The sequence below is a fragment of the Periplaneta americana genome, chromosome 2 (assembly GCF_040183065.1).
Source record: "Periplaneta americana isolate PAMFEO1 chromosome 2, P.americana_PAMFEO1_priV1, whole genome shotgun sequence".
In the NCBI taxonomy this organism is placed as follows: Eukaryota; Metazoa; Arthropoda; class Insecta; order Blattodea; family Blattidae; genus Periplaneta; species Periplaneta americana.
Window position 1 is genome coordinate 111892498 of NC_091118.1, and position 17759 is coordinate 111910256.

General features: G+C 36.0%; 1 protein-coding gene across 1 annotated transcript in view; it reads right to left on the bottom strand.

Annotated features, from left to right (window-relative positions):
* Window positions 1-214: 214 nt before the first annotated feature.
* Window positions 215-17759, bottom strand: part of LOC138694505 (phosphatidylserine lipase ABHD16A) — a 93353-nt gene continuing 75808 nt past the window's right edge. Inside the window, exons 11-12 of the mRNA XM_069818284.1 lie at window positions 9863-10008; window positions 215-4292 (exon numbers count right to left, since the gene is read on the bottom strand). Of these exons, the coding sequence (XP_069674385.1) occupies window positions 4182-4292; window positions 9863-10008 (257 nt within the window). The 3' untranslated portion in view covers window positions 215-4181. The remainder of the gene's footprint in view (window positions 4293-9862; window positions 10009-17759) is intronic.

Below are 17759 nucleotides of genomic sequence, written 5' to 3' on the forward strand. Positions count from 1 at the left end.
GAATATTTATAACATTGTCACCAGAAAGAAATTTACAAGCTGTAATTACTGACAATGGGGACTCAGTAAGTATACTCAAATGGATCTTCCTAAACACTCTGTAATTCTATCGAACAATGGACCACTGTAATTCTATCGAACAATGGATCACTCAACATATGCAAAGGTTAGGGAGAAATAAGTCAATAGTCGGACACTGGAACTACATGATGAATATATTCCAAAAAGATTCATCTTTATTCATATACATCTTGAATGGAGGGGTGGGAAAACTCTTCACAAGAGTGGTTTCATTTTGAAAGGTATAACACCAAACAACAATCAATGATAACCACGAAAAAAGTGTGGGTTTCACAATATCTTTAAACTAACTCATGGCACAACAAGTTTCTAAAAAAATTTGGCCACTACGAGTAGTTTTCCCACCTTTTGTGGCTTCATTGTACAATCATTTTAAATGCACCTTTCAAGTTTAAATAATACTTAATAAAATAATATCTACTTAACACAGTCAATATTTTTCCACCCGATATCCAGTCATAATTTCATATAAATAATAATCAAGCATAAAAATTATTCATCTTCAAGCATCAGCAGTGCACCACATGAGGACCTCAAGAACACTAGTGGAAAGTGATGACAGTGCAAATTATGTCAGTAATAATCGTAGCCTACATAATTACATAAAATCGGACAAATCTAGGTTAAATTCGTTTCTAAGAATTGCTAGTTTCATCCCAACCCATCACATACTATAGAACTGCTGCAATCATTATAATAATGTAATAAATAGATTAATTCGTAATTAGAACTAGTTATGTAGTTAATGCATATCAATAATACTACATCGACAGTAATATGGCATAGTCATGTTATGATTTATATGGAATACAGTTTATCTCTTTGAATGATTCAAACATGGCAGTCTTACGTGACACTGGTCTCCCTTTCCAAACCTAGTATGTCGACTTTCTATAATAACGTAGGCCACATAAGGAATGCTAACTAGATACAGGGTTGCCAACTTTAATAAAATTTCCCTAGACCTAGGAATTTGTATGCCACATACTATATATTATGTTTTACATAAATGGATACTTTTAAGTAGCATTGTACAATATATCAAAATGTATGGATAATCACAACATTTGAGCTTCCAACTGCCTTTGGTTATGGATGTATATTATTTTCGTGTTTATACAGGTTCAACTGCTTTAATGTGCTATTTTTTTGTAATAGCACAATCAACAATGATCACGCAAGAAATATGTCCCTTTCACTATCAGTTCCTGGTTTCTCTTATCACAACCATACAAGAACACACATAGCCTTCACTTCGCAACTTACCACATCAGCCAAATTGGCATTAATTATGTGATGGCAGCTGTGGTGCTGAAAGTTGTCACATCTGAGTGACTCTAGGGTATCTGTGGAGTACTTCTGCTTCTATTTTTGTTTTGAGTATTTGTAGGGTGTTTCGTGGATCAGAATGTTGTTTCGTTGTTTAAATTTAGGTTCTTCTTGAGCACCATTTCCTAATTACCCAACATGTACTGGATGTGTACTTTCTTTCCTTAGACTATTTTTTATCAGTTCTCTTATTTCATTTAGTGATTCTGCAGTTGTGTCACTGCTTGCGGCTAATGATTCTACTGCTGTCCTTGAATTTACCAGAATAATAAATACCAGTAATGCTGAACTTAAGCATTATGAATATGAGTTATACTAATCAGAAAGTATGGCTCTCTTTCTACATCAAAGTTTATTTTGTTGTGTCCTACTATCCCACTACAATGTAAGGTAAGAAGAGTGTTAAGTACATTCCTGCTTCTGTTTTACATTGTTTATCCATCAAAAAGCCACTGATGCTGTAAATATTTGTATGTTTTGTAAGTTACAATTCCTTTGTTTTTTAGAACTTCGAACATGTATCTATATTAGGCAATTGTTACAATGGCCACTACTAGATCAAGATAACCATGTGACTCCGATTTGCACTGTAGCCTGTCTTTCTCATTAGCCACGCGTATTTAGATGTAACATCATTAATTATAACTGCTCAGTAATCAGTAACACCAATATGGCGAAAAGGTGCACATTCAAACATCATTTCGCTGTTCCGGAGGAACAACGACTTAAGTGCAATATACAATGTTTTGCAAAAGAAGCAAAAACCAAACTTATTTATAAATAATTGTTTTAAAGATTGAAGAAAAAAAAATTGTTATGACAATCGAAATAAAGCAAAATATTTTAATTTTTGGTTACTTTTAAATAGTACTATTTAGATAAGAATGTTCTTAAAATTCACCCCAAATTTTGCAGTTGTGTCATTTTTCTTCCAGAACAGTGACTTAATAATGAAAAGTGAAGGATTGATTATGTACATTCTAGTTGGCTGTGTCTTTGTAAAAGTGCGCAGACTAACAATGTAACAAAGTCTGCAGTTGTTATGGAAATGCTTCACCTGTTTCACACAATACACAACAGCTTTATCAAAGTCGTGTTAATTTCATGGTCCCAATGCCCAAAAAAATTGTGAAGTATTCTTTAATATGATACATATAAATTAACTGTAAATTATTTTATTGGTCAGTAAATAGTTTAATTAAACAATGGAGTTGCAGTTCTCGTATTTTAAAAACAAAAGCCGTTAGTAATATGAAAATGTGGTAGACACAACAAACATCACTCTTCATAAACAAATAATAATAAGAAGAAATAGATAATTATTCAAAAGTGACGAACAGTCTTCAATATTCTCATCGAAAATCACGTCGCTTGCGTTTCATAGTGAGAAGTTTACAATAACTGTTTCACTGGAATTACTAATTTCCTGAAGAAATCCCTTTATGGAAAAAGTTGCAAGAAAAAAATCTTTATTTGTGAAGATATTTTTTGTTATGTTTTCAATAGTTTTAACTTGCAGAAAAACCTGTTTCTTATGTCACCATTTGGATTGTTTCATCTTATGTTCAACACAATTTCAAAACTCAAAGTACACTTACATTGTATTCGTTGATTAAGGTAGCAATTTTCATTTCTTTTTTCTTTCTTTTTTTTTTTATTTTAAGAGGCTGTACATGCTCAAAAAGTAAATTCAAGTGTTGATATGAGACGATCTGCTATGAAAAACAAATACTGTCTCATTCTTCCTGATTTCAGTATCTCTAGACATATATATCTTGATCTGCTTACCATCACTATAGCTATGAAATAGCCTGATCTTTGCTATCTACATGGGCGTTGTGAAATCGGCCTTAAAATATATTGGCGGCAAATCTATAGAGAGATAAGCTGGCCTGTTCCAATGGCTACCACATGAAATAATGTAAACACATATTATAAACATATTGTACCTGGAACGAAATGATGGCTAGATTTTATACACGAAACAAAGCAGTATATGCTGCTCCTTAGAAAAAATCGGAATTGATGACATTATATTCATGATATGAACATTCAATGTCAAAAACAGACTTACTCCATTTTCACGTATATAATAATACATTAGTTTCATACGCGAACATGACAGAGTTTATTCACACAAAAAGTGTCTTTAATATTTATTTTTCTACCTAGGGATATTTATATGAGAAAATTGGCCTAATATTAGTGTTGGCAACGCTGTTCACGAGTCTGTCGTACACAACTTTACAGCTAATGGTTTAAAATACTTTCAATGATATAGATTTTGTACTAAAATACAACATTAAATCTTTCCTAACATACTCTATTTATGTTACATCATTCGTACATTTTTAGAGTACAAAAGAGGGTCAGATAAGTACATGAATTTTCTCATGTTACAAAGCCAATATGCCTCAGTGTGTTGGTCCAAATGATACCAATCCATAAAAAAAACAAGAAAGCAAAATTTATCACCGCATTTCAAATTAAAGACAAACGAGACACTCAAAATGATTTGCTACGTGGTGTTTACAAGTCAAATAACACAAGCTGGCAGTGACAGAAGCTTAAAGTAGAAACATGACAGAAAAGAACAGAAGGTACGTCACCATTTTGATTGTCCGCAGATGTCGGCAATTCCACTTGAACCCTGATCCACCACTGAGTCACTGATATGTAAAAAAAAAAAAAGCAGCACAACGTGAAGGAAATACAGACAACACACTGAGGGTTCCATGGAATATTTCATTGCCAAGACACCGAGAGACCCCTCATACCTTTACATACTCGAGCTCTGAGGATAGTTCCCATGGTAACCGGAACATGTTGGCCGGCAATGGAGTGCAATGAGTAGATCGGAAATCTATCATGTACTTGTGTGCCTGTGAACATCAGACAAAGCTTTCATTATATGACATAATTATGGAAAATGTATTGCGATGTCATGTTCCAGGATCTTAACATTTTCAGTATGAGTGACATTAAAGGAAACGACACGCCATCTCTATAACTACCTATCTATTTTCTGTCTGTCTCTATATTTGTGCCTTCCATTCTAGTTCATATAAACACAGCCATGTGTAGTCGTCACCAGTGGCAACTACAAGTGCAATATACGACCACAAGTAGTTATAATTACCACACGTTGTTGCCAACAGTGGCTCAATTCAGCTAGTGTTCGCCACACACACACCCCAAGTTCTCCAGCCATTTAAAATTCTTCAGCCATTGAAGTTCTTTTCATTTATTCCATGGTACTACTCCTGTTTGTAAGGTAAATTATATGTTTACATTAGTGGATATTGGGTCATATGGTAAAATTTCATATTTAACTGTATATAAAAATGTGTACTATTTAAAAAATGCATGCATGATCACTCAATATTCCACCATCAACCAATTTCGATAACCAGTAATCCAATAAAATATTAGTTTCTTGGTGATGAAGCATTTGGCATCTCAGAAATATGTTATGACAGTATTCTGGGAAACGGTTTGGATTTTGAAAAAAGAATGTTTAATTACAGATTGCCTTGTGCTAGACATTGTATTGAATGTCCCTCTGGAATATTAACAGATAAGTAGAGAATATTACATTTCCCCCTAAACATCCATAGAATTTGCAAAGACATTGTAAAGGCATATTGCATTTCCACAATTTTTTTTTTGTAAAAGAGATGGTTATAATTTTCATAACACATCAAATGTAAATGGACTTGAAAGCATCTAGTACATGCCAATGCTACGATCAGTCACTACTCGAGATAAGTTATTAGAGGATTTCTTTTTAAGTGAAGCGGGAGATATACTTTAGCAAGAAATTTGAATATGATTTTAGTATTTTATAAACACATACAGTGCATGTATATACATAAATGACCGGAGGTCAATGCTGTCATTCAACACTGTAACACACTGCAGCCAAATAAATAAATATTATTATTATTATTATTATTATTATTATTATTATTATTATTATTATTATTATTATTATTATTATTATTATTATTATTATTAAACACACAAAAATAAAATTAATATAAATAACACATCTACGGTATCTTTTCTTTTGTATTCTTTTTTTATTTAAAGTCTGGAATGAACTTTAAGCACACTTCTTTTCACACTTTGGTTTTTTCTGACCTGTTGGATTACAGGTCCAAATCCATATCCCAAACAGCAGGATATTTTCAATTTCGGATATAAATACATCTATTTCCATGATTGATTACCATATCTTTGTCCACACAATCTGGAAACAAGCATATCAATTGAACCATGACAAGGAAATGCGGCTGTATTTGAGCATAATAATGAGTGGCAGTTACAGCTACAAGTAGACACAGCTACTGCCATAGTGTATGGCTCAGACAGGCCATTACAAACGGTGTCTATGTGCTGAGTCAATTAAAACTGCATACAAAATGTAGCTCAAAGTGTGTGCCATGAGTGGCGACCATATATAGCTGTGTTTGTGAGCAGCCTTATCAATCTAGTTATATTAGGTCGTTCAAATGAAACCCATTATTACTAACAGAAAGAAATTAAAATTTGTCCTGAATACTCGCCACGGTTAACACACTTCTCCCACTGTGACACCAAGTGACGGATACTGGCTTCATAGAATCACTGTGGTCTGGAGGTGAATCAATGTTTAACACCATTTCGTCTGATGAAAATATGATTCTCTTCAGACTTTTCTTCAAATCTCCAAAGTATGGAAATCGTATCGAAATAAGTCTGGGCTGTAAGTGGGTTGTGGTAGAGTTTCCCTGCAAAACCTTTGCAGCTTGTCCCTTATTGATCTGGCAGTATGGGCTCAAGCATTGCCATGGAATAAAATCATTCTTCTTGTCAAAAGGCCTGGTCTTTTTATATCTTATGTTTTGTCTAAATTTGTTGTATTCAATTAGAATTAGAGTCTGGCTGGGTGGAAGAGAAGGCCTACTGGCCTTAGCTCTGCCAGATTAAATAAATAAATTATTATTATTATTATTATTATTATTATTATTATTATTATTAAAATATGCTCGTAGATGGCGCTTATATATTTTTTTCTCTCTCTTGGAAGTTCCTCGAATTTTCCTCCAGTTAATGTTGCAACTGCCCCTTATTTATATTTTGAAAAACTGACAACCCTAGCCTAGTGCAAGAAATATAGAGAAAGTACTGCGATGCCAATACTCCAGGATTTTTTAATTTTCAATATGATAGACAGTGAAAAATGGTATGCCATCTCAATATCTATTTATCTATTTTCTATTTATGCCTTTCAGTTTACTTGACTATCTTTATATGTTTTTATACTCCTGAATAAGTGTTTCTCATCTCTGTCTTTCTATCTGTATTTCCATCTACATGCTGTTTCTTCATTTTCCTCAGTGGCATATACTGGTTTAAGGGTCTGGGCTACCACTGACCCTATTATTACATAAAATATATTTTAAAATCCCTATAATAAAATTCCTTACTTATTTATATGTGAATTCCAGACGTCTTGATTGGGACGAAAATACTTTGATGACTTCGTCATTGAAATTACAGTTGGGCCGCTTGCGAAGTTTCTGTAGAAATGACTTTTCAATGGACATCAGTGCCAAGCCAGATAAACGTTCTTGTGTATGAGTTGATCTACAGTAGGATTTTATTCTCTTCAACGCAGAAAATGTTCTTTCTACCGATTCTGACGTAGCTGGTATTGTCACAATTAATGTTGCCAATTTAAGGAGTTCAGGAATAACTTGGTTCAGCTGGTTTTCATATATGGCAGATAATATCTCATGGATAGGTTTGTTCGAAAAATCAAAGACTTCTGCTGAATATATTAATTTTTCAAACGTACTTGATCAAAGTGACTGTTATAGGACTGAAATAATTTGTTTAGTGCCTCATTCAGGAAGTTTTCTCTACAAGCAGAAAATTTCTGAGAATCCAGAAGATGTGTGAACTGAAGCTTTCCATAATCAGAAAATCTGTCAGTAATTTCCATGTGCATACGATCTAGTATGCTGTAGTACAGCTGCCTGTATTTCAATTCATCATCTCCTTTTCTTCGCTTGAATGGTGGTTCCATTGTATTGTCTGAAGAATTTTCATTTTCCATATTATCCATATGAACGGAAACCCACTACGTCTGAACTCGGATATAGTATTTTTTAACTCTGATACCTCTTGCAAGCAGTATGCTATGTCTAGACTTTTTGTCAGAAGAATATTGTAGAGCACATCTGTATGTGCGAACACTCTAGCATAGACTTCAAGAAGAAATATATTCTGAAACTGTGTGAAAAAATACAAATATCCTTGAGCCTGCACAATTACATCATCATCCCAGTTTTCTTCAGAGTCATTACAAATGATATTTTCAAAGAAAGCAGTCAGTTGTTCTCTGTATTCCTTTACTGTATTTACAAGCCGAGATGTAAAATTCCATCTAGTTGGTGCTACTTTTGGGAGTTTCTTTTTCATAAATTCCTTGAGTTTTTCTGATCTTTTAGGAGATGATGAGAAAAATGCAGCTAAACCCGACAGTGTTTTGAAAAAAATGCGGCATTCTGGAATGGTTGAAGTAGTTTGTTGCAAAACTAAATTGAGAACATGGCTGTAACAATGGACAAATAGTGCTTGAGGATACTTTTCTTGAACTTTTGTTTTTAAGCCATTAATATTTCCCACCATAACTGAAGCACCATCGTATGTCTGTGCAATTAACTTATTGCCGACATTGTATTCTGCTATAACACCTTCCACATGCTGAAACAAAGCAGCAGCAGTTTTGCCCGAACTGACATTTGTGAATCCTATAAACCGTTCTTGAACAGTCTGTCGTATCTTAAAACAGTGGACAGTTGACTCTGATTAGAGCAGTCACTTGTTTCATCAACAACAATGGCCACAAAAGGTGCTTCTTCTATTTCAGATTTTATGTTCTTTATCATAACCCCACTTATAGCAAATATTAAGTCATTCTGAATTGCGGGAGAAGTATCACGGAATACTGTTGAACTCTCAAGATGATTGGCCAGTAAATGGTCAAATTCACCTAAGGAGCTTAAATATTCAATATAATTTCCTCTATTGTCTGATTCCACACTCTCATTATGACCCCGAAAAGCCAATTCTTGTTTTCCTAGAAAGCAGACTGCGTTAATAAGACACAGTAAAATCTCCCGATTTTTTTCACAAGAGCATTGTGTTGGTTGATGTGTAGAGCTTTTTGCTTATCTAGCTGTAAATCAATTCTTGTCTTTCCAAAGTTTGCAAAGTTCATGCTACTATAAATATGAGCTTTTGATTTGTCGTGTTTTAGGACTGCCGTTCGAAGGGAGTTCATATTAGAAAACCCCTCTTTTGACCACACATTAGTTTCGCGGCTAAATAACAAACACGGCCAGCAAAATAGACAGTTTAGAACTACCACACAACCAATTCCACTTACCATATGATGTTGAAGTGAAATGGCGTGTGTACTCACGCTGTTTTTCTTTTACGCCCATGGACAAATTTAACTCAGGAGTTGGTCTTTCCACTTTCACAATTTCAACTTTCTCGTTGTATGTACGACGGTTAAAAGGCACTTTCAATAAACCTTCTATTACACAGTCATTTTCAACAAAAACCTCTCCAGAAACTTGTTCTGCCATATTTTTCACAATATCACTTAATTGGGAAATTAAAAACTTAATAATTCACAATTAATATAACTCTTAGACACTCGAACAAATCACAAATTTAAAATACTGCACTGCAAGAACACAATCACATTCATGAGCTAGCGTACTAAGCGTATTGTTGCTTCGCGCCTGCGAAGAAACCGATCACGAGAGCGGCAACTCACCCGGCCTACACTGCACGATGGAAACAGAAGGGAGTGGGGGATGGGCAGTTGTGCGACAGGACAGCGTGAGCGGAACGGTTACAGGCTACCCCTCGTAGCAGCGGTTTCTCCAGTGATGCCGCCTTGACAACTTGTTTCTTTTCGAGAGCAGAGAGCGCATATAAATCTAACAATTACTTTAATTTTAATTACTGTGGTAAAACTAATAAGGTAATACAAAATTATTATATTATGTTATATTATAAACTTTTTCTTTTGTAATTTCCTTGGGCTACCGCGTCCGCAAAATACGCCCCTGATTTTCCTATCCATTGTCTCTGTTCTTTTATCATCCTGTCTGTCTTTCTATGTACAAGTCTGTCTCTTCTTCACTGTGAACCTACTTAACTTTCTATCTGCCTGTCTCCAAGTACGGTATGTCTAAATTTCCGTCTAATTAATCTATCATCCATGCCAAACTGTAACTTACATTGCATTATTTATTTTAATTATTTCTAGGCTGAACTCAAAAACCTGAATGGCTAAGAAATGTCTGAAAGGTCTGATCAGCTTCCAATGGTTAAATTGGATGGATCATAAAGCTAATCATCCACCTTCTGCACGTGAAATACTTACAAGAAACAGAACCATTTGAGTCTTCAGTTCTGGAGTGAAGTCTTCTCCAACCAGAGAAGGGTAGGAGTTGGAATGCTCGGATATATAGGATACAAGCGTGGAGACGCACAGGTCCTCGTCTATGTCGTATTTGCTCCATAAGATCGCTGCAATCAATTACATAATCACTGTAGAAATCACGTCTGCGCTGAATGTACATTTCACTAAAAACACTGACACACTGTGATGCAAATTATTTCATTAATTTAGCGATGGAATTGGTGAGTGAGATGGTATTTGACGAGAAGAAGTCAAGGATTCGTCATATGATTACCGATTGCCTACTATTCATCTTACATTTGAAAAAACCTCGGAAAACCCCCAACCAAGTGGGAATCGAAACCACGCCCGAGAGTAGCTCCAGATCAGTAGGCAAACGTGCTAATGCATGAGCTATGCCAGTGGTTTACTAAATACAATATTTCAAGGATTGGCACATTTAATCCATTTCGTCCTGACTGTTGTGAGAAATTCAAAAAACACAATTAGCGAAACTCAGTTCTTGGGATATATACAGAACGGCACATATAAAGTGTTATAAGTTAGTTTCTCTTAAATGGATCAATAAAAGTAAATGCTGATTTTTTCAAATTTCATTAAAGGAAATGGATCTTTCAGATTGCGTCATGCACAGCATTCCATTGAGATAGCAACTCTGACATCCTCAATGAAATTAAGTTTTTTTTTTTTTTCCTTAATTCTAGCTTTTCCCAACAAGTCAGGCAACTTTTGTTTGAAACATTTTCTTCTGAAGTGAAGTTTTAAGAAGTTACAGCTTGTTTTGAAAATAATACAGACTCCGAAAAAAAACCGAACTGCGACCTTATATTATTTATATTAATTTCACATTACTCTTTTTTACATTCTGTTTCAGCTACCGAGTTCGGTCTGTGGCACCGCATCTGTCTCCAGACTAGCTGACCGGAATTCAATTCGCGGTGAGGTCAGAAATTTTCATGTAAAATTTCTACCTCGGGACTAGGAGAGGTGGCAGTGCACAACTTCTAATCACTAAATTGTGCACCAATATGCCTGAATTAAACCCCAAATCTCTCCGCAGTGCATATGAAGAGAAGGCATATGTCACTGTTGATAGTGATTCGTCTGTCGGATGGGGATGTTAAGCCTGGCGGCCCCCTTGGTGCTATTCGACAGGAGTAGGCTATGTGTCGACACCGGGTTTCCCATTCTCTCTTCCCCACCTTCATCATCATCCTCACCCACTCCCTACACTACACTTACACGGACGCTTACATATACACTCACCCTAGCACACGACAAAACTCTTCACAGATACACATCATGTACAGCGTGGCATGCCAAAATGGTGTATAAATTAAAAATGGGTCATAGTCCTGCCATCTAGCCGCAATATGCGGAACCCGAATCACGCAAGTGAAGTGGATAGGCATCAGATACACACATTCTTCTTCAGTGTTTCTCAGCCTTTTGGATGAGTTTCCCCCATTTTTTCACATTACTTCTGTGCGCTTTCTGGCCTTAAGTGTAGAATGTAGAACATAGAAGTGTGAAAACTGTTTTATTTTTAAAACATTACGACACACACAACGATTTGATTAGATTAGAATTAGTTCATTAAGATAGTGTTAATGAATGTAAATCTGGAATAATTTGTACCAGAAATCCATTTTAAATTGCTAATCATGCAAATAATTAAACAATATCATGTTGAGATTGATGTAATCTGGGTTAAAGGGCTGTGATCTGTTGGAACTGTTGCTACCAACAGACCAATGGTAGCAACAGCTCCAACAGACCACGGCCCTTTAGCCCGGATAATATCAATTCCAATGATGCAGGGCGCGAAAGCCTACATTCCAAGAATATCATATTGAATTTAAAACTTACAGTGATGATTATAATAATAATGATAATAATAATGATAATAATAATAATAATGATAATAATAATAATAATAATAATAATAATAATAATAATAATAATAATAATAATTTTGTTCGCGGTCCCCATTAAGGGAGGAGATTGGTGACTGGAGAGTTCAGTAGTTCCAGATGTCAGCTATAGAATGTGCTCATTCATTCATAGTGCTCTGACCAAGGGCAGGTCTCTCACTGCAAACCTAGCATTCTCCAATCTTTCCAATTTTCCGCTTTCCTCTTAGTCTCCGCATATGATCCACATATCTTTTTTTTATTTTATTTTAGTAGGTTATTTTACGGCGCTTTATCAACATCTTAGGTTATTTAGCGTCTGAATGAGATGAAATGAGTCCGGGGTTCAGCACCGAAAGTTACCCAGCATATTTTGCTCATATTGGGTTGAGGGAAAACCCCGGAAAAAACCTCAACCAGGTAAATTGTCCCTACCGGGAATCCAACCCGGGCCACCTTGTTTCGCGGCCAGACGCGCTAACCCTTACTCCACAGGTGTGGACATGATCCACATATCTTAATGTTGTCAATCATCTGATATCTTTTTCTGCTCCGAACTTTCCTTCCGCTCACCATTCATATTATAAAATCGCTAAAAATGTATATCCCTTGTCCCCTCCCCCCCCAAACACCTTCATGTTGTACTCTTCTGTGTGAATCGCAAGTTACTCGAGAAAGTTCGTGTCTGACCTTTATGCGTGCTGAGGTGTCCGAAATGCGATGAAGCAAAGCTCTCTTGTTTACATTTTTGTGTGGTATACCAGACAACTAACGTTCGATCAAGGTCATGACACACAAATCATATAATCATAAGGCAACTTAAGATTCACAGTGCCGCTTTCATTTGTACCAAATAACCGCACAAGTTATCAAAGACGTTGTAGTTAGCAAGTTTCTGAACCGTTCAGAACTGAATCCATGTTCATGTGAAATTCTTTATTCAAAGCAGCTTCGAAAATCATATCCCAAAATTATGAAGTTATGACTTATTTTCATGAATCAGCAGACATGTATGTGTACACTTCGTCGAAAACTACACCTAGGTCACAGTGGCGTACGCAGAACTTTGTCATGCCCTCCCCCCATTACAAAGTTCTGCGTACGCCACTGTAAAATTGTTTATAATTTACATTGTCGGTATTTTAAATTGTGTATATTATTATTATTATTATTATTATTATTATATGTTGTTATATTTATTAATATTGTACTATATTATTATATTTGGTTATTTTACGACGCTTTATCAACATCTAGGTTATTTAGCGTCTGAATGAAATGAAGGTGATAATGCCGGTGAAATGAGTCCGGGTCCAACACCGAAAGTTACCCAGCATTTGCTCGTTTGTACTATATTATAATACTCATGAATATTCTTATAACATTCTTGGAAAATAATTTTTTCACAGCAATCCAATTTTTAATGAATTTTAACTTGTGTTTAATTTTGTATAATAAAAAATGGTTGTGTTATTTTTACACTTACACAATAATCATGTATATAGTCAACAATTATTTGTATACGATAGATAAACGATTATGGATTTTAAAAATCCTCAGTTCAAGGGGAGGGGGGGTTCAAACCCAGTAACTCCCTCCTTTGCGTACGTTCCTGCAAGGTCAGTAGACTTGGAATTGGAGATGCTATTACCGGCGGGGACGTATTAAGTTATTTTTTTTTCTCTTGTACGGAGCGGGGACCCGCAGGATCACACTGCAGCCTGAGGCTTATTGTGCTTACCACTTCTATTCTGTGACTGATTGGGTAGCCGAACGGCCGCGCTCGTGTACAAGTAACAGCATATTGCACTGTGCACCGAATCCAGGCTATAGTATGGATGATATGTGAATTAATGATGGCGAAATGAGTCCGAGGTCCAACGCCGAAAATTACCCAGCAATTCTGCTTCAATTGGTTGAAGGAAAAACTCCCAACCAGGTAACTTGTCCCAATCAGAATTCGAACCCGGACGCGCTGACCGTTAGGCTCCACAGCGATGGACTTAAGCTACGTTAATATTATATCATATTTATAGCAGTTTTGCGTCATCTCAAACCTTCTCTAGTGTGACATGCAACACAGAAAAGATGCTAGTTTTATACCTATAGAAAGAAATAAAATGGAGACAAACTTCAAGCAGCAATTAGGTGTAGAAGAAAGAAATAAGCAACGGTGAACGTACTCCAAATGTTGAAAGCCAGGGAGGACAGTGCTGTCAAGTTGAGAATGCTGAGAGCTGACGGCTAGCGGTAACCCACATTCCCGTTGTCTGTGTAGCATTGCCCTTTGTTAAGTTGACAGGTGCTCCTCAAGCAGAATGTGCCTGGTCACCCGGCAACCAGGTTATTGGCGACTGTTTCAAATATTACAGGATCTACACCTTCTTTTGTTCGGAATTCATCTTCATACGCAGGCCAGTACTAAACACTTCCGCTGTGAACGCATTCACTGACTTGCAAGTCATCCCACACTTGCGTGCATTTTCCTATCTGCGACAGCAACACCGGCAACCGGATTCATGCATTTAACCTATTTTGTTAACGTTAAGAGATGCTTGTGTGTGTGTATGTAAGAATATATCAACGTACGTGCGTCTGTGTTTGTATACGCCACCTAAGCCAAACGTAATGTACCACTTCATCGCCATACATTTAGTTACTTTTTATGAGTCCCGAGTAGGGTTGCGAGATTGTACGTTTTTCCGGTTTTCTTAATTTATTTCCTTAATGAGTTAGCAATATAATTAATTTAAACATGGAGTCTATTAGGCCTACATGCAGAGAAAAGTAATCTTAGTAACCTTGAATCTTTCAAAGTAATACAACCCTCAATAAAAAAAAAAATTACAGCAAAGAATGTCAGGCATGATTTTGGAAGTGGGGCTAAAGAAAATTTGAAAATTTTAGAGCCAAATGTTCAACGGAAAACGAAGGAGGGCTTTCTATTGTGCTACAAAAATATTTTGAAGTATTTGGATCAGCACTTAGAGTTTAGTTATGCAACAAGTACAGTCAGTGGACTGTGTTTGGACAAAAAAAAATCCAATATCGTGACTTTGAAGTTGCTGTAAGTATCTTGCTTGTGTTTTGTTAACTCTGATGAATTGTACGAAGTGTTTTGTGAATCAAAATAACAATTGCATAGTTACATGGAGAAGGAAATCAGTATTGTTGAAAAGTGGACTGACTTTTTTTTCTGAAGTAAATGTAATAGAAGTTCTTAATATTGCATAGGTAATTAGTTTTCTTTTCATTCTACAGATTCTAACGCCTATGTTTAAAAAGTGTTCTCTTTAATGAGGTTTAAAGCTGAAGAACAAGTATTTCTTAACTTCAATCAGTCATGCAGAGAATTTATCTTGGAGAATAAAAATACAGTAATACAAAAATACTTGAGGCTGGCAAACCATCTGCTAAATATGAGATATGTCAGCAATGCAGTACTTATGAATAGTTTTATTACATTTACACTGAAAATATATTATGTAAGCCTAACATACAGGTTCTGCAAATGTACCGGTATTTTACAATGTTAAATTTCTGAAATAAATGGCAATGAAAACAATAAATTACTACTAAACACCTGGGAAGTCTGCATACTCCACCTCTGTGGAGTAACGGTTAGCATGTCAGCATGTCTGACAGTGAAACGAATGAGTCCGGGTTCAAATCTTGGTTGGGATAAGTTACCTGGTTGAGCTTTTTCCGGGGTTTTTCCTCAATCCATTAGGAGTAAATGCTGGGTAACTTCCGGCATTAAAACCTGGACCCATTTCGCTAGCTTTATCACCTTTGTCTCATTCAGACGCTAGATAAGCATTGCAGTTGGTAAAGCGTTGTAAAATAAATTTTAAAAAATATTCGCATACATTTTACTTCTGAGAAGAAACTGCCTACTGAAGGATGCACTGGAAGAATGGTGAACGGGAGAAGAGTTCGGGGCAGAAGAAGATATCAGATGATAGGCGACATTAAGATATGTGAATCATATGAAGAGACAAAGAGGAAGGCAGAAAATAGGAAAGACTGGAGAATGCTGGGTTTGCAGTGAAAGACCTGCCTTGGGCAGAACACTATGAATGAACGAACATCTTACTTTTTTTGTGAAAAATCTGTTTCTTTTTTTCTCTAAAATAAATCTGGCAACCCTAGTCCAGATTGCGGTAATTATCCATAATAATCTATAGCCTCTACTTATATCATACCGCGACAGAAGTAGGTGTCAGAAATTCTCCATCTCATGCCTACGAATTAATAATTATTTCCGCCACTTTCTCGTGACTCTCACAGCTGACAGTCTGCTGTTATATCAAGGTGAACAAATGAGGCAGACTAAAAAACAACCTTGTAAAAGCATGCAATGCCTTAATTCTCGATGAATTATTTAAAATTTCGAAATGTTTGAAATATTGATGAAAAAATATCAGCAAATAGGGTAAACCATACAGTTATTGGCCACTTAAGGAAAATTTTACGTTTGAAAGTCGAGGATTTCAATGCATTATATTGTAAGAAGGAACTGTTTGTGCATCTGCAATTGTCAATTATTTCTTTATGCAAATCACTGTTACAAAAATAGAATCAATAATACTATGTGATACTAGTGACCAAATAATATTGATATGTGTGAAATTATAGTTATTGGCCACTTCTTGACAGTTATTGGCCACTGACTGCATAGTTATTGGCCACTTCACAATTATCATCTCTAACAGACATTTATTTTTATTTTGGCTGCAGATATTATTTTAAACTGTTGCTATTATTTCTATTAGTTATTTACACATGCATTGCACTGCCCTAATTCCAGTTTTATGTAAAATATAAATCCACATGTCTCTTTACTGTATAGACCCTTATTTATACGTTGCGAGTTTATCAAGTTCTTCAAGATAATCATCATCCTCCAAACTAGCCTTAAGGTCCATACTGTTATGTGAATCTTCTCCTGTATAAAAATGAGTGACATAGGGAGATATCATTTTTTTCAGGAATGTGTTGTCTGTGTTTACGTGAAATATAACTTACATAAAATACTTTTTTACAATCTTCACATCAAATTTCACTGAAAGCTTCTTGCAGATGTCACAAATTGGACTTGATTTATTTTGCAGTTCTCTGAAGAGTGTTCGTTTACTCTTTTCTTTCGCAACTTTACATTTTCTCTTTATTTCTTCTTTTCTTGGACAACTTTCTGTTCGCGCTTCTTTATGTGCATATCCTGGTAGCTCTGTGATATCGAAAATGACAATCTTTCTATATCATGTTTTCATTCTCTTTTAGGTGTCTCTGGCCACACCAGAAACTTGTCGATTGATGTTTTCTCGACTCTTTTGAGCATGGAAGATATTTTCTCACTTATGTTCTTTTTACTTGGTTATTTAACGACGCTCTATCAACTACGAGGTGATTTAGCGTCGATGGGATTGGTGATAGTGAGATGATATTTGGCGAGATGAGGCCGAGAATTCGCCATAGATTACCTGACATTTCCCTTACGGTTGGGGAAAACCTCGGAAAACCCCCAACCAGGAATTGAACCTGCGCCCGAATGCAACTCCAGATCGGCAGGCAAGTGCCTTAACTGACCGAGCTACGCCGGTGGCTCTCACAAACAATATGTTACCACAACCAGAATGTTGACTACTGCAACCTGCATTCACACTTGCTGATGTACTGTATTGTCATGGGGAGTCGGCCACTGGAGTAGTTCAGTCGGCTGAGGCACTTGCCTACCGACCCAGACTTGTGCCCTGGCGTGGGTTCATTCCCGCTTGAGATGATCGTTTGGTTAAGTTTTTCCGAGGTTTTCCCCAACTGTAAGGAAAATGTGAGGTAAACTATGGCGAATCCTGGGCCTCATCTCGTCAAATACCATCTCGCTATCACCAATCGCATCGACGCTAAATAACCTAGTAGTTGATACAGCGTTGTTAAATAGCCCA